At 49.8% G+C, this 26,548-nt stretch overlaps 1 protein-coding gene across 4 annotated transcripts in view; it reads left to right on the forward strand.

Moving 5' to 3' along the window:
* The window catches only part of CUX1 (cut-like homeobox 1), a 365,653-nt gene that overhangs the window by 324,692 nt on the left and 14,413 nt on the right, over positions 1 to 26,548 (forward strand). The window contains exons 22-24 of one of the 4 annotated variants that reach the window (XM_012663952.1): positions 2,797 to 2,985; positions 7,633 to 7,897; positions 12,600 to 13,275. The exons of the other annotated variants lie outside the window; for them this stretch is intronic. Coding sequence (XP_012519406.1) covers positions 2,797 to 2,985; positions 7,633 to 7,897; positions 12,600 to 13,275 — 1,130 coding nt within the window. Of the gene's footprint in view, positions 1 to 2,796; positions 2,986 to 7,632; positions 7,898 to 12,599; positions 13,276 to 26,548 lie in introns of those variants that run through there. 4 annotated transcript variants of the gene reach the window in all.

A 26,548-nucleotide genomic window follows, 5' to 3' on the forward strand; every position in this document is an offset into this window, starting at 1 on the left:
CCACCGAGACCCCTTGGAAGGTGTCCGTGCAGGTCAGGGCAGACTCGGGCGAGCCCCTCAGACTATTTTTACTGAGACACACCCAGGAGAGTCCCAGATCCTCGGTAGGCACCAGAGCTGAGCAAGATCAACATCAGCCCAACAGCATCCGGATAGCTCAGCGCGAGAGCCTTTGTCTGTGATGCCAGGCAAGCCACTTCTACTGATCCCCTCAGCCAAACTAGAACAGAAATGCTGCCTTAGGGTCATAGGTAGCAGCAATTCCCAGCACCGTGCCTGGCAGCTAAATATAGTCTATCATTGTTGCTGTCCCACTGCCCACCAAAGCCATCTCCATTCTGCTTCCCCTCCACTGGGATGGGCAGCCCTAGAGAACCAAGTTCATCACCCCTGCCCCTGTGCATCAGACCCAAGGTGGCTCTCTGAGGGCTGTGTCACTGCTGGTCAGTAGCTGTGGCTGTAACACTATTAGGGTGTTTTATCATTTTAAACCACTGTGCTCCTGTGCTGTGGAATTGACCAGGCAGGGTTCTCCTGGTTTAAGCACACAGAGAATGGAAGCAGCCACTCCCCAAACCCCTGTGTCCTCCTCATTTCCCAGGTGTGAAGGTCAGGTAAAGGAGCAACAGGCTCCTCTGCAGTGCATGCTAAGACAGCCCCCAAGAGTGGTTGGAATTTGTCCATCACCTTCAGGAGGGGCCTCTTGTGTCTTGTTTCTCCCAGAGACGAGAAGAGAAGGGAGCAGCTGAGTTCCAGTCAAGTTTACCAGTGACCTGACAGCCTAGAGGTTACACCAACTTGTCCAGTTGAGGCCTTCTAACTCACTCTCTGGACAATGCATTATACAAAACAGAACAAGAGAAAAAGTAATATCAACTGAGAACATTCATAATGAAATTAATTCATAACAATAAAAATGTAGCTGTTGATTTTTAAAAACAGCTACGTCCCATATGTTCATCAATTATTGACATATACAGGGATTCCTAGACTTGAGGCATCCCTACTTTACAGTCTTGTCACAAGTCCAAGGAAGCAGGCCGGATACATTATGGCTGCCCACTCCATTATAGCAAGTGCTATTTCATGTAAATGTTGAAAATCAGCCAAACAAAATTCTCATTTTAAACACTGATAAGGTGCAAGATTACAGTTAAGAGATTATGAACAGTGAAATCTCATCCTTGGCTTTACCGTGCATGTCTCCACTGTTGCTGGAGTTTTAGTTGATGGTTTTGCTGGGTGAGGGTCTGTAGCGTTCTTCAGGTTCTCAAATAGGTCTGTAACCGAAAAACAATTGAGAGCCACAGCTAGGAATACACATACATTTCCAATAATAATCACTTGATTCCCCCCCCTCCCGCCCCCCGTACAACTGGGATTGTGGCAAGTTACAGTAACTAGTTGTTCATATATGTTGCTTTCCTGAGCACAAGGAGCTCCTTGTAATAAAAAGAGATTAGTTTGCCAGGTTAGAATTAAGTAAAATTTATTTAAAACAACCACAACAGAAAACTAGTGAGGACTTGGGTCATTTATAGGCTAAACTAAGAGTTTGGAAAGCAGGGAAATCACAGGTTTACAAAATCAGTAAATTTATCTTTAAGTTAAAATAACTGATACAAAAAAAATTAATTTCTCCTATCTGAAGTTTTACAGTAAACTTTTACATGGACACCTGCTTTTTACAAGCTGGTTATGTCATGTCCTTCTACAGCTTCTCTGGGAACACAGGTGGGGTGTTTCCATGTCACCAGTGGAGCTCACAAGCCAGGGAACAGGCCAGTCCACTGATCCCCCTGCCACTGAGCGGGAGAGGTACTCCCCGCCCTGGGTTTCCCTGTTCTGTGTGCTTTATGGGACCAAACGCTGGCCTCTCTGATCCCAACCTCTTTTTCCACCTAGTAAGTCCTGCTTATTCTAGCTAGTTCTCCCGTCAGGTCAGTCAGGTTATGATTGATTCTAATTTGTATCTTTAAAAGTGGTAGCCCTCTTAACTGGCAGCTGAATGGCTCTCAGGGAAGTGAACCTTTCTTTTTAAGCCCCTGACAAACATGGCCAGCTTAATGCTGCTGTGCTCTCCAGAGCGAAATGCCCTCTCGTCAGCCTGTGAAGCTGGCTGCCCACCCCTGCCTAGCAGAAGAAAAGCTTATCAGGGAAGGGGTTTTGATCCACTTTGAGCCACATTTAGCAACGGCAGCTTAGACTACAGGAGCAGATGAAAAATCTTTTGGGGGGTGATGTGGCACCAGGCCTCTGAAGCTTGCAGCACTCGAATTGGCAGTGGCCTGCCTTTCAAAAACACAGAGCTGAGGAGCACCCTCTTCTCTTTCCTGCTGTGACCCTGGGTCAAGTGCCCTGTCTTCTCAGCAAGACCTGATGACCTTGCTAATTGTGAAAGGAGATGCAGACAGCCCCCTGGATTGAGGTTGTACAAGAAAGATCTCCCATTGCTACTTGGCCTCCTGAGCTTGGGTTTAGGGATTTTACCACCTCTGAGAAATGCTACAAGTATATCCAGGTCTCAGTTCACCCAAAGCCTGAAGACTCTGGAGAGAAACATCGTTCATTGTGTGTAAGCAACATGCAAGAGCAGTACCAACTCCCTTGCCAATGGAGTTGGGTAGAAGTCTGGTTGAAGGACTGTTTTTGCAAAGTGCTTGCTGTAAGCCAGGACCCAGCTAGCCTGACTCTGGGCCTTTAAACTCCTGTGTCTGATTTTAACCTTGACATTCTTGTCGTATCAGATCCCTGGCTCTTGGTGACACCCCTCTCTCCGTTCTGTTTTCTCTCTAGGTCAGCGCTTATTTGGGGAAACCATCTTAGGGCTCACCCAAGGCTCTGTCTCTGATCTCCTTGCCCGCCCGAAGCCCTGGCATAAGCTCAGTCTGAAGGGACGGGAGCCCTTTGTCCGGATGCAGCTGTGGCTGAATGACCCCAACAATGTGGAGAAGCTGATGGACATGAAACGGATGGAGAAGAAAGGTACCTTCTCCCGACTCTGCCCCACAAACTGCTTTCTCATTTACAAACAGGCTGTTTCTTTTCAATCCTTCACACACAGCTGAGGAGGGACTGACCCATGACTAAGGACAATAAGACAGGACAAAAGATGTTTTGACAATATCAGCTAATGAGGGCCTAAGAGGACTGGGAAGATCTGTAACTTTTTCCTTCTGGCAGCCTGAATCTAAAGATTTTTTAGCATTGGGAGTGCTTTAACCAAGGAGAGTGCAGCACAGCACTGGGTGGTGGTTCATTTGGTTGCTATCTTTTGTCTTCTGCGTGGCTGGGTGGGGTATTACGACATTTATTGCATATGTACCATGTGCTAGAGGCTCTCCTGTGTTATCAGAGAGAGAATTAAATGCATTTTGTAGATCAGGAAACTTAGGTTCAGAGAGGTTAGGTGCCTCCCCCAAGGTCACCCAGCATGGAAAGTGGCAGAGCAAATTCCTGCCAGAACAGATCTCTTTCTTGCTGTTACTTTCTCGCCTCTAGGGGTATAGCCTCCCAAGAGCAATAACTCCAAATGCATCCAAATGCCATCTTGAATGTTGATTAGCATTCTTCTTGCAGCCTGTAGGCTGCAACATAGGAAAAAACCCAAAGGCGCAGCACCTTGGTGGTGGAAAGCTCAGTCCACTTTGCCTCATGTTTGCAGTTCCTAGTGCTGGTCCTCCTCAGGGAGTATGCCCCCTTGGGGCCCACAGACCTCAGATCACCTGCAGTGCTATGAGCTCACTGGGAAGCTGAACTGAACTTAGGTGTGGGGACTGGACACAGCTGCTAGCCTGACCCTAAGAAGCTGTGACCACCCCCTGTGATCAGCTGAAGCAGAGGCCCTTACCTAAGGCATCACAAGCACCTGGGTGGCTTGGCCTGGCCCCACCTACAGAGCAGCTGAGCCAGTCCTCTCAGGTCACCAGGAAGTTCCAGCTGACCATCACTGTTCTCACCCAGCCAGGAAAGGGCTGGAGAAGGAGCAAGAGTCTCTGACATCTCCTCTGTGGGCCTGGGCCCTTATGTAATAATGGAGACTTCTATTTTCTGGGTACTGTACTTGCTACTTGCCAGGCACTGTACTGAGACCACTCAGTCCACAAACTGTATCCCCACGTCAATGTCACTATCTGGTAACAGTGAGGTTCAGGCACTCGTGGAACCGCCCTGATTCCAACAGCTGGTGTAAGTAGGGAGCAGAACTAAAACTCAGGGCTGTCTGACTTCAAAGCTGGCACTCTTAAGTATATGTTCACTGCCTTTGTTCTGAGAGCCCGCCACATGGGCATCCAAGGGCACTGCTGCTGTCCACTGGCAATGGGCCCAGGCGGTGGCCTTCTGCCCCTTGAGAGCAGCCCCAAAGGGCCCTGGCTTGCCCTCGGGTGTGTAGACTATGGGTCTGATGCAGGCCACGCCTCTTGGGCAGCTCCAGGCAGTGCTGCAAGCTTCAGAGGCCTGGTGCCACATCACCCCCAAAAGATTTTTCACCTTCTTATTATGGGAAATTTTAAACATAAACAAAAGTATCATGAACCCAGTGTATGCACTACTGAGCCACCATTATCACTACTCACCCAAGCACTTTAAACGTTTCCTACATTCTGTCAAAGGCAGCCTTGCCCCTTTAAGCCTGGTGGGGCTGCTGCCCTCAGCACCTGGGTGTCAGGAGAGAGGCAGCCCTGACTTTACCACTCCCTGGTGTATTTCTCATCCCGGGCCAGAAGAATGGACCTCAGTCCCCCAAATCCATCTCAGGGACCTCCCAGGCCTCCACTCTGCCCCCCACATGGGCTCTGGGCGCCATCTTGTGTTACAAAAGAGTACTGTTTCCGCCGAGGTCCCCAAAGGAAAGGCACTGCCTTCTCTCCGCTAGTGGGGGTGTTCCGGGAGCTGCTCCCTGGAGAGGTTGTCACCGGCCCAACACAGCCTGTCAGACATGACGACCGGTGCCCGTGCACACCAGCGGGAGGGGGCTGGAAAGAATCTCAAGCACTGCACAGTCATTTCTTTCTGGCCTCTCAGGATACTGTGTTAATTTTCTGTGAAGAAGACTTACCTTCTCAATTGTTGCCTAGTTCTAATGATAAAATGGCCAGTTAGTTAAATAACTCCCTCACCTAAGTTATTTCATCCATAAAATGAAGATAGTAATACTAACTTCTCCAGGTTGGGAGGATTAGAAAGAAGGTACTTAGTATAACAACTGCACACATAAGTGCTCAGTAAATGAGGGTTTTTAAAATAATTTGTATTCCTGTAACATAAATTATGTCCCCCACCCAGTCTAACTTAGATTAAAAATGCAGGAACAGGTCATCCAGACCGTATGATCCATGAGTACACTGTGCTTCCTGCACTCCCATAGAGCTTCTGTTTCTTCTCTTGTTAGCTCTCATCCTTTATCTGTTATTCCTGCCCTTCTTTCTTTCTTTCTTATAAACCTTCTCTACCCTAGTCTGCACTCCATTTTTCTGTTCCTTTCATCAGATGGCCCTTGCACCAACCACTTCACAAACACATGGACGTACAAAACACACACACACACACACACACATACACACACCCCAGTGCGTTGGTCCTGGTGGCTACAGGTGCACACTGGTAATCAGTAGTCATCTCCCTTGACATTTATTTGAGAACTGAATGTCAGTGATGCTGCTGTGTCTCCTTAGCTTGCTATGGCTCCCACAGACGCTGTCTCGGTGCATGTTCACAGCTGCAGCCCAGCAGGGTGGGCGGGCATAGGGGGACCAGGCCACCATCTGACAGGGAAGGCTGCACTGCCCTCAGCAGACTGACATCAGACCTCAGTTTCGTCACTTACTGGCTGTGTGACCTCAGGTGAATCATTTAACCTCTCTGAGCTTCAGTTTCTTCAGGACTAAATGATAACTGTCAGCTGCAGCTGTTACTGATGATGCTGCTACTCTATGACATGCCATTTGAAGGAAATAATATTTCTCATCTTCTATCAGTTGTAAGAACTTTCAAAGAATTTTCAGGCCATATTCCACACTAGCTCACTAACCATATGAATGATTCATTTACTAAGGCAGGCAGAGTGGTTTTTAGCTGGAAACACAGCTGGCAGTTGCTGGCATACAACAGAAAGGAGCAGGTGCAGCACTGAGAGCACCCCAAACCTGAGACCCAGCATTCTCCTGCCCTGGCTCACCAGTCCACCCAGGCACAGCTCGAGTGGCAGGCCCCACACGCTGAGACCCCGAGCCTGTCTCTGCCTCCACGGCCTCCCCAAACCTCTCACTCCCCAGCACAAAGACAGATTGCCAGCCCAGGCCTCAGGAGCTCTTCTGTCCCTCTAGGGCCCTCCGCCCTAGCCTCAGGCACTCTGCTGTCCGTCCCTCCAGGCTGGCCACGTGCTTCCCAAGCCCTGTGCCCTGCTCTAGCCACTTCCCCAGCACCCCCCTCATCTCCAACCGGCCCCCTGGTCACTCTCTGTTTGTCTTGAGACTTAGGCCCTGGGGTCACTGCCTTCCTCCATACCCCACGTCGTGCCCCATCTACGGGGATTTTCATGCCCACTCAGAAGACCCACCGACCTATCCAGCTCACTTGTCTGTAAAAACTCACCGAGGATTTCCCTTTTAGAAACCATCCTGTCTGTTGCTTTTCTTCTACAGTTAGGCATCACACTCACTATCACTTCCTCAGCTCCCCTTCACTCCCAGCCTGCCGCAGCCTGGGTCTGTTCACTCAGGTCTCCCAGTCTCCCACTGAAATCCAAAACTTTCTGGGTCCTCTTCACTCTCCTTTCTGTTGGCCACCCGTTCCCTGAGACTCACTTATCCCTTCTGTGACGTCATTCCCTGTGTTCTTCCCATCTCTCTGGAGCCTTCATGGCTGCTGCTCCCTGGGATCATCCCTTATGTGCTGATGTTTTCCAGGCTTTTCCCGTCTATCATTGACTTCAGCCAGTTTCTATCCTAGTGGTTCCCACATTCCTCTCTCTAGCCCAGACCCTACTCCTGAGCTCCTTGAATAAAATCTTTTCATTTATTCCATTGCTTTTTGTCCTGCCCTGGCTCTGTCTGTCTCTCCAGCTCCACGTCTAACAACAGCTCCTACCACTGCCCCACTCTGTGCACACGTGCACGCTTTAACCATGCTGTTCCCACTTTCTAAACAGCCTCTTGCCTTCTTGTACCTCGTTGCCTGTTTTCTCTGGTTAACTCGTTCTCTGGTTCAGTTTAAACGTCATCTCTTCTGGGAAGACTCCCCAGCCCCCTCTCCCCTCTCCAGGCCAAGTTGAGCATCCTTCCTCCCTCAGGGACCCTCCCTCAATCCCCCTCCCTCAGAGCCTCCTCTGCAGCCCCCATGCTGGCCTCTCCCCTATTGCTTTCTACCGCAGGCATCCGTCTGAATACTTCTCTACATCCCCAACTGAACTGTTAAGTTGTGCAGGGACCTATGGGGACCTCACATTCCATCAGAGCAGGTCCTTGGTGAGCTTGTGCTAGGTGATGGAATGGTTCTAGTCCAAGTGTTCTGAGATTCTCTACACAAAGGTCACTACAGGCGACACTGTAACGTCATGCTAGTGGGGATCAGGGATTTGGGCTGGTCTCACAGCTGGGCCTTGACCTCAGTCTGATGTCTCTCCCTCCCCAGCCTACATGAAGCGGCGGCACAGCTCAGTCAGTGACAGCCAGCCCTGCGAGCCCCCCTCCGTTGGCACTGACTATAGCCAGGGCGCCAGCCCCCAGCCCCAGCACCAGCTGAAGAAACCCCGAGTGGTGCTGGCTCCTGAAGAAAAAGAAGCCCTGAAACGAGCGTATCAGCAAAAGCCATACCCATCACCAAAAACCATCGAAGACCTCGCCACTCAGCTCAACCTGAAAACCAGCACCGTCATCAACTGGTTCCACAACTACAGGTACAGCCTTTTCTTCAGCCCAGTAAGGCCCAGCTCCGAGAGAGCAGCTGGTCAGCCCTCGGGAAGGGGCTGGTCTGTACTGAGGAGAGGGGCCATCCATGGCACACGGGAATGATGTTCTGGGGACTAAGAACCAGGGGTTTAGTCATTTCATTGGTTCTTTGTGTTGTTTTATTGGAGTTTTTACCTCCAAAGATGTAGAGCCAAATCCCTTCCAGTCACCATATGGATAGTTAGAGACAATCCATATCCGCCAGGACCACGAGAAAAAGTCACCCTTGGGTTGCACCATTTAATAAGGGAGAGTGTAGGCATTTGTGGTTCCCAGTAGTGAACATTTATTTCCTAGTGACTTTTTTGTTTCTTGGGGTCTTTTACAGTATCACCTTCCAAATTAGTTTGATTAGTTTTGTAATTAAATAAATCATTTAAGACCCTTTCTTTGGGGAAAGTTCATGAGTTAATGAAGATTTCTTGAGTATCACTTAGATCTCAAGTGTTTTAAACAACGTTATATCACTTGCTCCTCACAACTGTAGAAGGGATACAGTATTATGTTCATTCTACACATGGAAAATACAAAACTCAGACTGAGTAACTTGCCTAGGCAGGTAAAGGCCCGGTGCCCTCCTGGTAGAACAAAGTGGACTGGGAAGAGACGTCTGAAGTAGATAATGGAAATCCTCTGAAGGATAATGAATTGCTGGTCATAGCTATAACCATTCTCCTGACTGTCAGAAACCAAGAATCCCAGTAGCCTGATGGAAATTCCCAAATTAATGCCTCAGTTGCTGCTTCTCATCAGAACATCGTTTTCTTTAGGGCTTAGTGAAATTGAGGCAGGTGCTTCTGGTTAAACCAAGGTGACAGTACACATGTGTAGCGCATGGAGAGGGGAGTTGTATCTCTGACTGGGCCCTCCTTCATCCATTAAGTTCTGCTGGAGTTTCTGAAGGGGTCCAGTAAACCACCCAGTTTCTGAATAAATTAGAAAATTTTAAAATATTAGAAGGGAGTTAAAATCACACCTTTATTGCCAATAAAGGCGAAGTTAGGAGATGCAGCTTAGTGTGAGAGCCGAGTGGACCTGCTACCCAAACCCCAGAACCAGGCACTTCCCCATGACGGCAAACTGGCCCCGGGCAGGCTTCCCCATTTGTTGACTCCCACGGGGACAGAGAAATTCCAGGAGCTGAGCACAACTGGCTTATTCATCCCAGGTCTACCCATCTGATAAAAACAGAGGCAGAGGGAGGCCAGCAGTTAGAATAATGGAGCTCCCTGTACATGGAAGGAAACTTCAAGAGTAATAAGTGAAATGAAGGAGAATGAATGGAAACGTGGGCAGAGGTTTACTGGAGTTTCTCCTTGCCAGGAGTTATGCAATCCCATTTTCACTTTCTAGACACAAAAGTGCATTAGAATGTGTACTTTCAAGTCTCCTGAAAGTTATGTCCATTTTAATGTGAATATAACTTACTATAACACAGAAGCATGTGCAGCTCTAGATTACTGAGTGTCTGAGCATAGGTGCTACCAGTTACACAAAAAGTCCCCAAAAACATTTCCCCTGGCCCTGTTGGAGCCACCTTTTTCCCCAGGCACCCCACCCCCAGCCCCACCTCAGTTTAGTGGCAGTCACTGTCTCCTGGCTAGAACATACTCCCTGAGGCTTCTTAGCTACTGTCACTTGTTTTGCTGGTTTCCTGACAGCCATGGTAATGCTTATCACATGGTAGTTCACTGATCACTATAGAGATGACTTTGGTGCACGTAACCCAGGCAAAATTCACCCCTGGCAAAGACAGAGACGGGGGAGAAAGGAAGAATAGCAGTAGGACCTCAAAACTTATTAAATGAGCCCAGGTCCGGGTTCAGAATAGATGCTCAATAAAGGCTTTCTTTCAAAAATAACTCCACAACAAAGCAGGCTGGGCTAAGTCAAACAGGAAAACCAAGGACAGAGATTAATTTCAGCTGCAGACATCTAGAAAAATATCATGGAAGAGGTAGGAAATGAGCAGGCTCTTGAAGGAAGGATTGAACTAGAGAAAAATTTTATAAGCCACAAAAAAAAATTGAAGGAGAAGTGAGCATCGGGTCACTTAGAATAGGCATAAAGCTCAGAGAATTGAAGTCACTTGCCTAAGGTCACCCAGCAGGTCAAGCGCAGAGTGCTCTCTCCCTGGTTTTAGTTCTTCCATTAAATGCTTAGTACAAACCAACTTGCCCTGATACCCCACAGAGCTTCCTACAAGGACTAACACTCACCACTCAGCACCCATGCACTGAATTCATTAAATTCCTATCCGAGAAGGCAGTTTTTTACCTTCTTTCCTCTGGGGTTAAACAGGAAAAGTTGATTTTATTTTCTCGTGCCCCACTGGAACCCTCAGGGAATAACATCTGGGGTCAATTTTTGCCCCCATTAAAAAAAATAAAGCTTTACTTCTCTTATGCTTTCACCATAAGGGAATGAGAAGTATCTCAGGCTGACCATTTGCTCAGGAATGCAGCCAGGGGTGCCAGAACATCATGCCATAGGACGCTGGTCTCCTGGAAGAACTGGTTCACCCAGCAGAAGCTCTTCTGAACCCTAAAAGCCATGGCATTCTGTGAGCCTTGAGTGACTTGCCTAAAAGCCAGAACTGCTCTTGGTACCTCATCTTTCTAAACCAGAAGATAGTATTCCTTTTGAACATGGAGACAAGTCTAGGCTAAGAGGGATGATGTCTCATATCTGTTGAGCACATAGTATTGCCAGGCACTGAGCCAAGAATTTTATAAATGTATCATCTTATAAAATCCTCCAGTCGGCACCTGCGGGCCCCATTTTACAGACAATTGCTGCTTCCATCAACCACGCTGGCGAGGGTGGAAACCCATGTGCCAGGTCTTAAAGGTGTCCCTTCCCAACCCAGCCCTTTTCCTCAGCTTTAATGCTTATCGCAGCACACATAAGGCAGCAGGATAAGAAGGATAGTGATCCTTTATTTTGGGTGTCACTTTGTACCCTATATTATACGTTTGACATTTTGTTTAATCTTAATAACATCTCAGCAAGGAAGATACTGTTCTCTATATTCTTCAGATAAGAAAACTGAAGCTCAAAAAGATTTAACTTGTCCAAGTTGCACAGCTAGTAAGTGGCAAAGCCAGGTTTCCAACTCAGGTTTGACTGGTTCCAAAAAGCCTGTACTCTGTTCTGGGCCTGACTAGGACCAAACCTTAACTACCTGTTTGGCCTCCCACCTCCCCAAGTGGGGTGGGCTGGGCTGGACTGGGTTCACCCCAACTGGCATTGTCACTGCCAAGGGGTGTGTAAGCCATAATGCCCAAGAAGCTGTTCGTGGGAGCTGCCATTTCCGAGGCTCACAAAGCCCCAGAGAAGAAAGTCTTGTGTTACCCGCGGGAATTTCTGGGGGCCTTCTCAGCACCTCACATTTCTGAACCAGAGCTCAAAAGTCTTCAGGACAAGGTCCGGAACTCACTCTATGCAGGAAGCAAATAACTATGTAATAGACTAACCACCACCTACAGAGTTCTGATAACCTAGTCTAGGTCATAGACTAAACTGCAGCAGTATTCTCCCCAGGGGAGTCCCCACAGCCAGCGCAGGACCTGGCATAAAGTAGGCGCTCAAAAAACTTTTGAGTTACATGTACTGCAGAAAATGGTTTGCTTACCTAGGGCTTTCTGCAGGCCCAGTTTCTGCAAGACACTGGGCCTGGCAATGGTGCTAATTCACCTGAAGATGCTTTTCCACTAATGGTCTGCACGTTCTCAGGGGCTTTTTCTGTCCTAAGGAAGAAACAGAGAGGTGTGATTGAGCCTTAGTACTCTTCGCATGATGGGAGGAGAAACTTCGGAACAGACTTAACAAGAGCCCTTTCATGGTGACACTGATGGCTTCACAATGGGGAAGGCCGTATTGAGGACAGTGTCCCAGCAAAGTACTGGAGCACAGTTTCCATTGTAGGCTGAACTCGGCTGCATTAAAACGCGCTTGACGTGTCAAAGCACATATTTGGTCTCCTACCTGCTTGATCAAGTGACCTTTCCCTGGTCGTCTCCCTTCAGAGGAGGGAATTGCTTGAAAATACACAATCTAGTGGAATCCCTCCCCAGCCTGGACCACAAGCCCCTGACTTCCGTGGCTCAGAGCTGGAAATTGAAGATTTTCACTTTGGCCACTGTTCAATGACCGGTTCTCTCTCCAAAGTCCTGATGAGGACACAGTGATTATCAAGAAGCTTCATTTATGAATTCAGCTAGCATTTATTACTGTATACCAGGCACCATGCTAGGCCCGGTGTGCAAAGAATAAATGGGAGCTGGCCTTTCACAGTCTAGCTGGAGGCGGGATGGGATGGAGGAAATGTGCCATTCAGTGAGTGCCGCTGGCGCTTTGTCCTAGTGAAGAGGGGAATGGCCTTCCAACAAGGAACAGCTTACACAGATGCGCAGAGTCTGGCCACAGCTGGAGCCTTAGCGGAACCTGGCAAGGCCAGGGATGGCAGGCAGTGACTCTGGAAACGGGGTGCCCTGCACGGCTGCAGGGTCGGTCGAGGGGCCTGCAGAGGGGCTTCCAGGCTGGGGCAGGAGTGTGAGCACGAGCTTGCAGCGCGGCGGAGGGAAGGGGCCTCTTGCCCGCCGGTGCGCAGCAGCCACCTCACGGGCTCTCGCCGCTTCTGTCTCGTAGGTCTCGGATCCGCAGAGAACTGTTCATTGAAGAAATTCAGGCCGGGAGCCAGGGCCAGGCCGGTGCCAGCGACTCGCCGTCAGCCCGGAGCGGCCGGGCAGCACCCAGCTCAGAGGGCGACAGCTGTGACGGCGTGGAGGCCAGCGTGGAAGCCACCGACGGCCCAGGCGCCGCCGACGCCGAGGAGCCGGGCGGCCCCGCGGCCGCCGCCAAGTCTCAGGGAGGACCGGCCGAGGCGCAGCGGGAGGAGGCGCCGCGGCCCGCGGAGAAGGCCGAGCCGCCGCCCTCGGGGACCCCGGGTCCGGACGACGCGGACGAGGAGGGCCGACCCCGGCCGCCGCCCGAAGGCCCCACCGACGGCCCGGGGCCCCTGCCAAACCCCGCCGCGCCCGCGGCCGGGGAGGACGCCGCTACCTCAGCCGCCCCGCCCGGGGAGGGCCCCGGCGCGGCCCGGGACGGCGCCCCGAGGAGTTCCGCCTTGCCAAGCACCAGCGCGCCCGCGGCCGCCCGCAGGCCCAGCTCGCTGCAGAGCCTCTTCGGCCTGCCCGAGGCGGCGGGCGCCAGGGACTCGCGAGACAACCCCCTGAGGAAGAAGAAGGCCGCGAACTTGAACAGCATAATCCACCGCCTGGAGAAGGCCGCCAGCCGGGAGGAGCCCATCGAATGGGAGTTCTGAGAGGGCGCCGCCCGCCCCGCCAGCCGGGCCGAGCCGAATCTGGCCGAGCTGGGCCGAGTCTGGCCGAGCCAGGCCGAGCCCGGCTGAGTCGGGCCGAGCCGGGCCGGGGCGGGCGCTAACTCCGCGGCCGGGACCGTGTTGCGCACTTACGCCCTGCGGGCCACAGGGCAAAATCGCCATAGGCCAAGGTGCATATAGAAAACAAAGGAGCATTAAGCCCAATCTATGTCGTGTTTTCAAGGAAGAAAACGGAAATGTGTAGTCGAGCTTTTTTGTACCCTGAAGTGTTTTTTTTATTGCCCTAAGTGATTTCCACAGGTTCTGGAATAACTCTTACAGCTTTGCCTTGCGCCCTCCTCTTTCGTGTGGGCTTTAAAAAAAAAAAGTCAAACCCACATATTAAAAGGGGGCTTTTTATCTGCCATCTAATGGCTTCAGAGCGATAATACACTATTATCTTCTTAAACCAGGAAAAAAAAAAAGGGGAGGGGGGATTTTTCAGAAAAATTAAAAAAGAAAGTTTTTGTAGCTGTTCAGTTGCCACTAAGAGATTGCACAGTCAAACCGACTCTAAACACACTAGTTTGGATTCCTAAATATTTTCAAGAAAAGAATCTTCTCGTTTGAAACTTTGAATTAAAATAAAACACATTTACTCCACATATTTTTTAACAAAAAGAAAAGTCACATCAGGAAAATATCTGATTTTGTGGTAGCTGATGTAGTGTTTTCTCGTACGTGAATAGAATCCTGACATGTAGTGCACATTGATCCATAGCTTTAACTGACTCTGGGCTTTTGCTGACCAGGGTTTGTTTAATACACTCCATTCTAGGCCAAATCAGGACAAAAAGAAAAGATCCGAATCTAGGTATTTTATAATCTGCTTTTTAACCTCTAACCGCAGAGCACGCTGATCAGACCTCATATCTCGGAGGTTTAGGAGACAAGTTAGAACTGTAGCATGTCCTTGTTCATTTTGTTTAATTTATGGTGTCTGTGTCCATGTGTCTGCACATGTGTGAGCATTGAAGGGAGGAAAGAGTAGGCCAGCAAGGTCACAGCGGGCACTTCTGTGTAGACAGCAGTCTACTGAGTCTTTCCTTGGCACAGAAGGCACCCCACCTCACACCACTCTTCTGGGCACCTGATGGACTGAGCCCTCCCTGGGGAAGATGCTCCCTGGGCCTGGGCAGGGCTCTTGCACACTCTCTCTCTTCCCCTTTCTTCCCACCACAAGCACTGATGACCCTGTTGAACTCGTGGGAAGTTTCCTTCCCTGCAGAAGAGAGAACGTGGCAGTCTGGGCTCCGCTCCAACCCCTGTAGAGATGGCCCAAACTCACACCAAATCATTGATGCTCTTCACTTCCATGCCAGACCATTTGCCCTGCATTCAGTTCACCTCTTAGAAAGTTCTTTTATGCACAGTTTAAGGCAGTCTAAGTACAAATCAGAAGTCTAACTTGTCTCTGATTCCTCCTGTTGTCTATGTGTATATGCGTGAGAATAGAGGTGGATGAGTGTGTGCGTGCGTGCGTGTGTGTGCAATTTTATACGTCTGTGTATTTTCTTAAGTACCTGTGCACACATAGAGTGCATTACTGCCACCTTTTTTCAATAAGCTGTTTTATCAGTTATGGCTTCTACAAGTTTGCTAATTTAGACTCCTTTATTGCCATATCTTTAAACTAACAATAGATGATTTCGGTATATATATATATATTTTTTTTTGCTTATTTATAGGTGCTGTATTTTATTATCTGATTGTTAGGAAGGGATGAAAGGGGCAAATATTCTTTAGAGGGATAGACTGCCGGCAGTATTGGGTATAATTTACAAGATGTAGTTGTCATACTGTATATTACTGATTGAAAACTTTTTGACCGTATTGTGTATCATTGAAACCTTTGTCTTAGGTCAACATCTTTGGATGACATTTTAATGGTGCATTCATTATTTCTTAAGTTTAATTAATATTACTTTTTTTGATTTGGGGGGGTGGGAGGGAGTTATAATTTTAAAGGTATGCTCCCGCTATTACACCTCAGTGTGCTTGTTATTAATTAACTTGTAGGACTTTGACTGTAAGATGTGCAACCACATTTCTTGCATGATGTTTTAGAGATTATGTATTTCATTTACAGTCTTTTAACCTGCAACTGCAGCACTTAGTTCAAGTTTTCACAAATTTAAGAGTCACTACACTAAAGACAATGCCTTTTCATGAATGAGAAGTTTTCAGAAGGCTCTAGGAGGCTGGGAGGCAGGCCGTTTGTTTGTCTTTTGATGGTTGCATCATTTCTGAACTTGAAATCCGGTTCAGTGAGGAGAGAATTCAAAATGGAGGAGCTTAAGGGGAAATGGATCCACATCTGGCTCGATTCAGGTGCATTCAGAAGAGTGAGTTTGCATCAGTGACCCTTAGGACAGTGAGAAGCAGAGCCGCCGACAGAACTGTGGTGTCCTCTCCACGAAAACCTCGAGGGACTTTTGTCATCATGTGTGATGAATCTCTAAATATCATCTAATTTTCGTTAGAATGAGAAGCAGGGAGTTAACAGGAAATAGTAGGCTAGTGTTTTAGTTTTAAAGGCATGACTGTTATTTACAAAGGTGTTAAATCCGAGGAAATTGAAAAAATACAGATTTCTCCATCCTAGTGGCCAAATAGTAACAGTCTAAAACAGCCACTTTGGCCCTTCCAAGCAATTTAGTCATTTTTGTTATTTTTTGTTATTTTTTTATTTTAATTTTTAACTAGGTTATTGTTGATTTGCATTCTGTCTTTTTTGCCAGACTTACATCTGGGTGCTCGATACAATCAGTTGGTTAAATTTTGCTTGCAGTTCTGTGATTGTATTTTTTCCTCTATTATTTATTTTTCTTCTAATTGAGATTCAAACCTTACGATCTTTTGTGTTAAGCTAGCACTGTCTGTAATACTTCTAAGAGCTGCCACTAAATAACACAGCAACCTGTGGAGGGGGGCACACCCCCTCCTCTTTGGGCCCCTCAGTCTGAGTCTAAGGGTTAATCTTTCATCTTGATAAGCAATATTCAAGTGCCTTGAACAGTGTCCTCTTGGTGTGGTCTCCCTTCCGCTGGCTGGCGTTCCAAGCAGTAGCAGGCAGCCGACCCTCCTCCTGGTTATGCTCTATCAGTTTAAAAAGCTGATTTGTACCTCTCCCCTGGGGGAACGGTTCCATATAAAACACTAACACTTAATTACAAGCTCCATTATACCATTTGAAATGGCTTCTTTTTGTTAATTGGAGGCAGTGTTCATAACTTAAGGTTTTTGCCATTGCTTAGCGGGCTAAGTGGAGGCTCAGCATAAAATCAGTGTTCACATTTAGCCTCTTGGCCCTTGGTTCCTGCCCACGCTCCTCTGTGGTATCCGAGGTGGCAGGTGTGTGGGTTCTGTCCTAGAGCCGTGGCCCACTCACTTCCACCCCAGAAAAAGAATCTTCTGTCCCCACCTAGCTCCCAGGTAACCTCCCGTCTCGAATTTCTGGATCCGTCAAGATGTCTGTGGTTTCTGTTCACCAGATCTCTCTTCTTTAGAAAGGCTCATCAAGGCCGTGTGGCTCAACTCTGTTCTCCTCGCCGCCCTGCCTGAGGAGCATGACCCCATGAGGTGGCTTTGGTCATCTCCATGGCAGGGTCTGCAGGGGCAGGATCAGGGCAGGATGCAGGCTTGGGAGAAGTCTCCGAGAAATGCCAGGATCATGACTCATAGGACGGCTATCAAACCACACTGCTCTGTCTATGAAAGTAATTGAGGCAAAGATAACAGTTCCTGGCCTCCCTGGGACAGTTCCCTTGTCCTTCCAAAGCACAAATGCCTCCCTGCCCAGTTTCCTTCCTGTTGGCGTCTTTGTTTCCTCCCCACTTAAAAAACCATCCTGTCTGACGTGGCCGTCCAGGCCTGCTGGTTGGTGGTCCAGGCCCAGAGTGCGACAGAGCTCTGGGCTAAGTGTTCCTCTGTGCTCTCTCTCTGGCCACCCCCCAGGACCAGATGGCAAGCTCTCGCACACCCCGTCTGCCTTCTTGGCTAGTGCTAAGGTCAGGCGTGCAGCTCACAAGAAAACTGAGCAGGAAGCAGGTTGTGCTGTAATCCAGAGAAGTGGCTAAGGATCCTAAGACCATGTGCCACAGTTGTGCCTGAAGAGAGATGGGAACAGGAGTCACCAGATGAGCTCAGTCACAGGCAGGTGCCTTCCTGACTGAAGTTGGACTGGATTTCTTTGTTTCTCCTGAACTCCTGTCCTTTTATGCAGGGGTGATTGATGAACTCTGTTGACATTCTATGCAATGTTTCTCATTCCTCTGATTTTAGAAAAACAGATCTCACTGAAAAATAGCAGCAGAGCCAGGGGAAATATACACATGTCTCTCTGGGATTAGCACAAAGTAAAGTGGTGATAGTGACCTACTGGATCTTGAGCTGAGGGACAATGGCCTTTGCCTTAAATGCACTATGATGTGCACTTCTCGGCAGGCCAGTAAAATCCGAAGTCTGCCCTCAGTCCTTCCAAGACCCAGCTTTCCAGGGCCTCCAGGCCAGCTGTGCAGGGAGAGCTGTTAGCTACGGTACTTTAGGCTGGAGGCTTGGCTCCCACCATGCCTGGGGGGCCCCATCCCTCCTTGGATGCCCTCCCTCATCTTCACACTCTTCATCATCCCCTTCTACCTCACTAGCCTGCGCTTGCCATGTGATGTCACTCAGAACCACACCCCGCAGAGCTGTGAGGCACATGGGCTCGGGCGTGGGTGGAGAGCTACTTCATGGCACACGTGAGCATCTCTTGGCCTGGCAGGCAGGCGTTTTGTCTTCTTCTGTGAGCACAACATGGACAAACAGCTGTGCTCTGCGAGGCACATGGATTTTTCTCTTGACTTTCCACCTGTTCCTAAAGCTCCAGCAGCTGTTTCTTATGCAAGCAGGGAGGTGGTCTCAGGCCTCAGAGGCCCTTGTCTTTGGTCTGCCTTTGCTTTCCTGCTCAGCTGTTAAGATCCATCACAGCCATTTTCCTTGCCCTGGGCTGCCCCAGCATGGCCACATGAGGACGCGTCCCCAGGATCCCACCTGGCACTGGAGATGCTGTAGCTGTCTAGTGTCAATTGTGTCTGGCACTGGGGGTCATGGTTTCAGCTTCACTGGAAGCTCACCCTCGCAAACATCAAATATCTTGAGGACAGAAAAGGATAGATGGGCTCTCTTCAGCCTGCAGTCACATGACCCTTTCTTCCCAAAAGAACATTGCCGGTTTCCATCCAGTGCTGCAGAAAACCAGCTCCCAGGAGTGCTGCTTTGATACGGGTCCACCCACTCTGGTGGCCAAAGTGTTCTCTTGAGGGAGAGAATTTGGAAGTGGCATCCTGAGGATTTGTGCTGTCATCGTGTACTTGGGCATCTACCAGGAAAAGTTCACATTTAGAAATCCCTGCCAGCACTTCTGCAGTTTCATTTGGGCCTCGACAACATTAAGGAAGCCTTGTGACCACCAGGGCAGGAGGGCTCATGCCCTAAGTGGTAAGGGAGCAGCCTGGGACTCTAAAGTGACATGGTTTCCTCTCCCGGTGCGTTCAGTGCCGGTTTGGCCAACACACTTGCGTGCTAGGAGAGTGGTCCAGTTTGACAATACTATTTCCATTCCCTTCAGGTTTTGCTTTTTTCGCAGATGAAAACTACTGGGGGAAAGGGAACACGAGTTCTGAATAAAGTTCAAAAAGATCCAGGCTGTGAAACCCTTAGGGATGGGCTAGAAGCTAAGGCCAGGACCCTCAGGGTCTGTCAGGACAGAAGAGGGAGTGTGGGGTGCAGGAAGCCAAATGTAAACTGAGCCCCAGCCCAGTCTTCCTGACCCCGGAAGCCCTGAACAGCCTGTGCACCTCATCCCTGGCCAGGGGGGTAGACGGAAATGCGACTTTGTCCTGTGCCCCCCACTCCCAGGAACTGCCCCTCCTGCCCCGGCCTCACCCACCGCCACCTCCCCTCCAAAGATACCGATCATGTCCACGCCGCCAGTGGCATCATCTCGAGTTTTCATTTTTGGATGAAGTGACATTTAGCTTTAACAAGACATTTCCAAAGCGCCTAGTCTACTCCAAAATGCTAACTTTAAAAGTTGGGCATTGTAGGCGAAAAAATCCTGAAAAAAGGCTGGTGAGAGATAGACATGAGGCTATGCATAAATGTGCACTTCCCCATTCCCCTGTTATTAAACTTTTAAAATGCCTTTGAGTTACTTTTCATGGATCATTTTAGTTTATTCAATGATTGTTAAGAAGTGTAGTCTGCGTTACTGTAATTTCTGTAGTGTTTAGGCTTTAATTTCTACCACAAAATATGCTGTATGCTATGTATCAAGCTTTCTGTGATCAGAAAGGAAAGGTGCCTTATATCCCAATGTCTACATCCCTATGGAAATAATCAGAAGCACAGTGTGTGCGGAAGCCTTGGGACTTCCGTTGGTGAAACAAGACACCATTCAGCAAGACGCATTGAAGTGGCACGGAGCTGCTTTTGTTTTATAATTCCTTTTTCCCCCTTTTTTTCTTCTTCCTTTTTTTTTTTTTGTAGTTTGCTTTAAACAGAAAGCACTTAAATGGATGACTATGTGTAAAAGCTCTGTGCAATAGAAATCATTTTTCTTCATTTTTAAAAGATAACGTATTGCACACCAAATGAACTCAAAGTAAGCTTTAGACCAGGACGATTCAGGTTGTGGATGAGTATGTTCACTGTAGTTCCATTTGTTCATGAACCGAAGGGAAAACAGGCCACCCCCACCTCCCTCAGTCTCCCAGCCTGCCTCTCGCCGACCACGGAGCTGGGCGTGCAGGGTCCCCGGGCTGTGGCCGGTGGAGGCAGGGTGGCGGGTGTTTGTGACTCCGCAGCTGAGACCCTTCCTGAGTGTCTGAGACCACAGCCGTCCCTTCCAGCACTTAACCTTGTCTTGTTGAGATGGACTGACTGCTACTGACCTGCCAGCGTGCATGAGGATAATTATAAAAGGATGTTTCCTTGAGAAAAAAAAATTATTTCTACCCTCTTCTATTTATTATTAGGTTAATCATTTAAGTACTTATCAGGAGTGTATTGTTGTTTTGTGTTGTTGTTGTTATAAATGCTTTTTGCTATCACTCCAGTGGTTACTGTCCTCTGCCTCCTCCCCTCCCGCCTCCCCGAGAGAACCGAAGCGTCTGGGGAATTTTCTCGGGGGCAGAGGGGGTTTCTCCAGCAGAGTCAAACACCTGTCTCCAGAGTAGCCACTCAAAAACTTGTGGTCTCTGTGTGTCTAACTTTTTACACGAGAGAGTTTATGAACAAAAATCTACCAATGGAAGGGGGTGCCGGGTTCAAGGACACTCTCGTGAGGAGCTGCAGAGGAAACTTAGAAAAGCCAAGTTCAGTTCCCCAAAGCCTCCTAGAGCCTCTGGTAAGACTTCTGGGTTCATGAAGTTGTGGCGAGCCCTGGTCAGAGAGGGCCTGGCGGCCTGGTGCAGACGGTCACGTCCAAGGGAGAGAGTGTTTCCTTGCAAGGTTCACGTGGGTTGATATGTTTTGGTTGGTTTTTGTTGTTGTTGTTGTTGTTTTCCTTGCATACAAAAGTTCTTCAAAACCATCTTTCGAAGGAACAGTGTTTCTTAGTACCGGCTGTGGCTTGAGGACTCACCTGGGAGGTCATGGGCGGGGCGCCCCTTTTCCTTTTAATGTGGCTAAATGTGGAAGAAGGTTGGATGTGGAGAAAGCTTTCTGTGGCTAGTGGCATGGCCAGTGAGGCATCCAGTTGCTTTGCTAATCCGGTGTGAGGGTGAGGTGGGGCTGCCTTGAGCTGATGGGCCCAGCAGAAGGAAGCCCCCCCAAGGCCAAGGCAGAGGCCCTGCACACCCCAAGGTGTGGCCAGACAGCTGGCTCCGCTGGCAAAGGACCCACCGACCCCTGAATCACTCGACAGAGCACCTCCTTCCAGGCCATGACTTTTCCCCTTCCCTGACGTTGTTGGGGGGTCCTGATTTTGTTCTCTTCTTTGAAACAAAGCCCTCCAGTGAAACACCTGCCCCTAACCCGCCAAAGGGTTTTCATTTTTCTCTAATTAGTCTATGCATTTCTCTCTCTCTCTCGAACTATTTTCCACCTCTTTCCTTGAGAAAATGGGCATCTCATGCCCCCCCATCTGAGACCCCTCAGAAAATGCTGTGCATTTTGGAGACGTGAGAATTCATTCAAAATTCTTAAAGCATTTGAGAATAGCTTATTATAAAATGAAAATGGAGAAAAAAAAAAAGGTGGTTTTCCCCACATCCCTTTCCATTGAGTAAGAGACCTAGCTCTTTGCGTTTGTGCAATAACTACTTGCCGTGAGAGCGGGTAGCGCCACGCTCCTGTCCAGACTACTAACAGCACAAGACGCGCGCACAGGGTGGCCGAATCTTCCGGACAGCTCTTAATAAGCTCAGCTCCCCCCAGTGGATTGTGGTGTCTTACATTTTAGCAGTATTTTATATTTTCTGTAACGCACTAAGTCTTAGATGTTTTTAGAGCTCATTTGTTAATACTCACAATCACAGATTTTTTTTTTAAATCCTCACAGAGACCCCCCAATTGACCAAAAAAAAAAAAAAAAAAAAAAAGGCGTCATTTTTGTACAAATAGCTTTGAGAAGCCTCTGTTGTGTTGCTGTGACTCATCTCTGATAACATTTTATTTCTTGCTATTTGTTTTCAACATTAAGAGTCAAAGTTGATCTGGCTGGCGTGGGGGTGGGGGAGGCACCCGTCGGCCGCTCGGCGCTGTCCCTTCTGTCTTTGGTTAGCCATACAATGTTTGTTCTCAGCACTGTACAACGGTCCCTATATGATATGGAGAAGCAATATCACTGTATGAAACTCACACCATGTATTATTATTATTCACTAGCACCCTAGGTGTGATAATTGAAGTAAATATCTTTTATACAAACACAAGAATGTGTGGGTTGTGTTTATTGAAAGGGCTCTGGCCTGAGGAAAAGCAGCAAACACTGTCATGCGGGGTCCAAAGGGCACCTCGAGCATTGCCACTACCCGAGGTAGCTGTCCCTCCACCTTCCTGAGCTTCCTCCAGCAAGTGGCTTCCGGGCAGGAGCCTGGGGTAGGAGGCACAGGTCCTGGGGCACCGGCAGGCGCCACTCTCAGTTCTCCACCCAGCGCACAGTAAGTGCTCTATCGGGGCCTGCCGTTGTCACCCTCACTGTTCATGTACCCTTGAACCAAGCGCTTACCCGCCCCGGCATCTGCTTCCTTGTTTGTAAAATGGAGACACTGTCACCTGTGTCACAGGCTTGTCGTGAGGGCCAGAAGTGGTGGCCAATGGTGCTGGGTGCTGTACCGGGCTGCTGGTGGCAGCCCCATAAGTGGAGCTTGGGCAGCCAGGACCACGGCCAGGTACCTCTGCGAGTGGCCCGCATGTGGCCAGGCCCTGGCCTCCGCCTTCTTCGTGGGGGTTTCTCTCCCCAACTCCTGAGGTGAAGGATGAGCCGGGGGCACCAGTGAACTCTGGCAAGTGAGTGGGAAGGGGAAGGAGGGGACAGTGGCTTGCGGGTCTCTCGAATGACAGGGCTGCTGAGAAGGGGCCTCTCCAGCGCTCTGCAGGGCCGGCTGCTGGGCTGCTGCGCACGCTTGTGACTCAGGGTGTCTCTCGTCGTGAGATCTACCGGGTTGGAAAGGAATTGTCGTCTACCGTTGTGTGACTGGTTTGGGGGGTGGCGGGAGCATTACTTGGTTGTGCGTTGATTTGGAAATTTCAGAATGCGAAGCTCCTGCATGCGCCACTGAAGTGTGAGCCCCTCTCTGAATGAAGCCACCTTTGATCCTCCCTCCAGCGGGAGACCCCAGAGCCTGGGGTGGAGATACCCACAGGTGCCAAGTGCTCCTGCAGCCTCCCCACAGGCCCGCATCTCATCCAGTCACTCAGAGACATGGTGTTGCGGGAGTTGCCCCCAAATGCCAGCCCCTCAGATGGGAGAAATTCACATAAAATTGTAAGAGCTCTGCCAGTCTGGCATTTGACAAACTTAATCTAATTCAGCTAACTTTTCTGTTGGCTAGTTTAGGTATGCCCCCACTTTTTAAAGATGAGTTAACCAAATTAAAATATAAAATGTACAAAAAAAACACAACTCACTTAGCACAAAGTCTTTTGACCCAAAAAGTCTCCTAGGGTGCCTTTAAAGTGAGATTTAATTGCACAAAAGTGCAGTTGCACATGGTTTTGCAGGGCCAGCTCTGGGACCAGAAAAGGGGAGCAAGATCTTATGATCTTCCTGCAGCTGGGTGATGCCCCCACACCAGGCAACCCCCTCAGCCTCGCCTTGCCTGGTCTTTCTCCCTTTCCTGTGGGTAAGTGGGTCTGAGCAAAATTGTGTGCCCTAATCGATGCTCTTAGGAAACAGTTGTACATGTACAGGATGATGCTATGTGACTTTAAAATATATCAGAACCTATGAGTCGTCCGCAACTGTCCTATCTGCTTGTGTTTAAAAGGCCCTCCGAGTGTCTGCCCTGGGCGTGTTGCGTGTCTCTCATAGCCCTGGCATTCCAGCTTTGGGGGGCACGCAGCTTGCTGGTCTCTGCTTCAGCTCATGATTGGTCCCCAGAAGGCAGCATAGGCCTGCGCCTGCTTGTGGGGAGCCAACCTGGCGACTGGGAGAGCTCCCGAGAACTGTTGTGATGTTGGCCGGGTTCCTGGCTGGCGAGTGGGCCATCAGTCCACTTCTGACTCACTCAGAGTGGGGTGACCTACCTCAATAAAAGTGGGAGATGCAGTCTGGGCCCAGGCTTGGGCAGGAATTTCCAAAGTTCCTGCCTTTTCTAAGCTCAGACTCTCAGAATGTCAGTAGGAAGGGCCTTTATTTCCACCCCCAAGCAAAATCGTTTGTGGACAAGTGGTAGCAGGGCTGCTCTGTTTGGGGCAGTGGTGGGGCCTCCTGGGAGCAGGGTTTGAGGACACCCTCATTGTTTAGGGAGGCACCGGGCGTCTCTGTGGTCAGATGTCGCAGCACTAGGGTCCCAGCAGTGTCCTACCTGCTTTCGAGTGACCTTGGGCAAGTCTTAGTCGACACTCAGGAAATTGCTCTGAAAGAGTGAATGAACTTCCTTGTGCTTCTGTTTCCGTCTCTGTAAAGGGGATATAAAATGTCAGACTCACAGGGCTGCTGGGAGGACCCAGTGTTCGCACAGCACCTAAGTAAGCGTGAATTGAGGTTGTCTGCAAGAGCGTGATTTCTATGGTCTGCTGGTGGCTGGAGCAGCTGCCTCTGGTCAAAGTCGTTTGCACCTTGTGCTAGAGCAGGAAGAGTCCCCAAGTCCTGGCCAGTCTCTGACTCAGCCTGCTTGAAACCAGGGGATGGGCGGCTGCCAGGCCTGTCACCCCAGTGAGACCCACAGGGGACTGATTGGCACTCAGGTGGGGCAGCAGAGTCCTCATCCACAGCCCTCTCTTCAGGCTCCTGCAGGCTCTGGGCCAAGACCCTGGACCCTGGCCCAGGTCAGGAAACTCACGTTTCTGGTTCCTTGGTGGCTGAGGCTGCCACCCCTGGACTCAGCCACCAGCTAAGGAGAGGACCCTCCCTACTCTTCACTTTGGTGGGCAGGGGGCTGCGCCTGCCATGGTAGCCAGTTTCCTCTTTGAGATCCAGCTGATTTAGCATCTGTCGGAGCTCACCCCTGCCCTATTACAAGAAGACTAGAGCCCCCAAGAGAGTCTCTGGGGCAGCTGGGAGTGACTTTGCCCCTCAGGACTCTTGGCAATGTCTGGAGACATTTTTTGGTTGTCACAACTGGAAGGTGCTACTGGCACCTAGAGAGTCGAGGCCAGGGATGCTGCTAAACTTCCTACCAGCAGGGGACAGCCCCCCACAGCAAAGAATAACCTGGCCCCAAGCATCAGCAGAGCTGAGGTCCAGGGTGGGGGCAAGGACACACTTGGTAGCAACACCCAGCCCGCTAAGGCTGCCTCCCTCTTGGAGCTCCTTCGCTGCTCTGTGCTGGGGACCTGCTCCAGGCTGGGTGTCCAGTGACCTTGAGTTGCTCACAAGCAGAACACCCAGGCCCAGGTCCTGTCGTTTGTATTGGTAGGGTAGTCACTGAGCACCGACTTGGGGAAGGCCTGGAGAACCTCCTGGGGCAGTGGCCTTGAAGGAAGGAGAGGCATTTGCCAGGCAGGCGATGCAGGCCACACCAGGGCAGTGTGTGCAGAGACGAGGAAGCGGTGTGGAGCCACCGCAGCTGCGCTGGGGAAGGACAGTGCAGGCGGGAGCGGGCGATGCCCTCTCACGCCATCTCCACTGCGTCGGTGATAAGAACAAAGCCGGGTCTGGAGGGTGGAGGGCAGCTGCTCCGGGCGAGGCTTGATATTGGGACATCTGGGACTCCAATGTCCTTGAGAATGTCTGCAGCCATGCTTGGGGTAACGGGGTCCCAGCCGGGGAAGTGCCCCCCATGCCCCTCCAACAAATATGTAGTCGTGAGCGTGGGTGTAGGGTCACCCTTGGGCTTCAGCCTCAATGCCAGGGCAGGGGCTGGAAGGGTCTGCGTGAGGCCTAAGCAGTTATAGATGGTAGGACCCATAGAGGACCAGCTGGCCTTGCCAGGTTCTTGCTGCCTGTGCCCCAACCTGGGAGACCCTGCAGCCCTGGGAATCCCTGTGCAGCTTTCCACCTGCAGGAGACAAATGCTTCCCTGCTGGGTAGAATCCACTGAGCCGTCAGCTAATACATCCTGAGGGCTGACCAGGTGCTGCTGCCTTAGCGCTCGGGTTATAAACAGGACAGACAAGGAGCTTACCTGCTAGTGGGAGGAGAATCAGACAGGAAACATAATAAATAAGTGACTCAGATAGTTGTGTAGAAGGTGATAAATGTTATGGAAGAAAAATAAGGTAAGGAGGATTGGAAGAGCAAGTGGAAGGATCACAGTTTTAAATTGGGTGGTCAGGGTAAGCCTACCTAAGAAGCTAACACCTGAACAGTCTTGACAGAGGCGAGGGAATGAGCTGTGCAGATGTCTGCAGGAAGAACATTCTAGGCAGCAGGGACAGCAGGTGTAAAAGTCCTGTGGTGCAAATGTGCCTGGAAGCCAGCATGGCTGCAGCACTGTGACCACAGGCAAGAGTAGGAGGCGATGAGGTCAAGGAGACGAGGGGGAGGGGGAGCATGTGTGCCTCTCGGGCCACCATGGGGCTTCGGCCTCCACTCTGAGCAATGTGTGGATCATTGTAGGATATGA

This window comes from Propithecus coquereli, unplaced genomic scaffold (assembly GCF_000956105.1).
Source record: "Propithecus coquereli isolate 6110/MARCELLA unplaced genomic scaffold, Pcoq_1.0 Scaffold840, whole genome shotgun sequence".
NCBI lineage: Eukaryota > Metazoa > Chordata > Mammalia > Primates > Indriidae > Propithecus > Propithecus coquereli.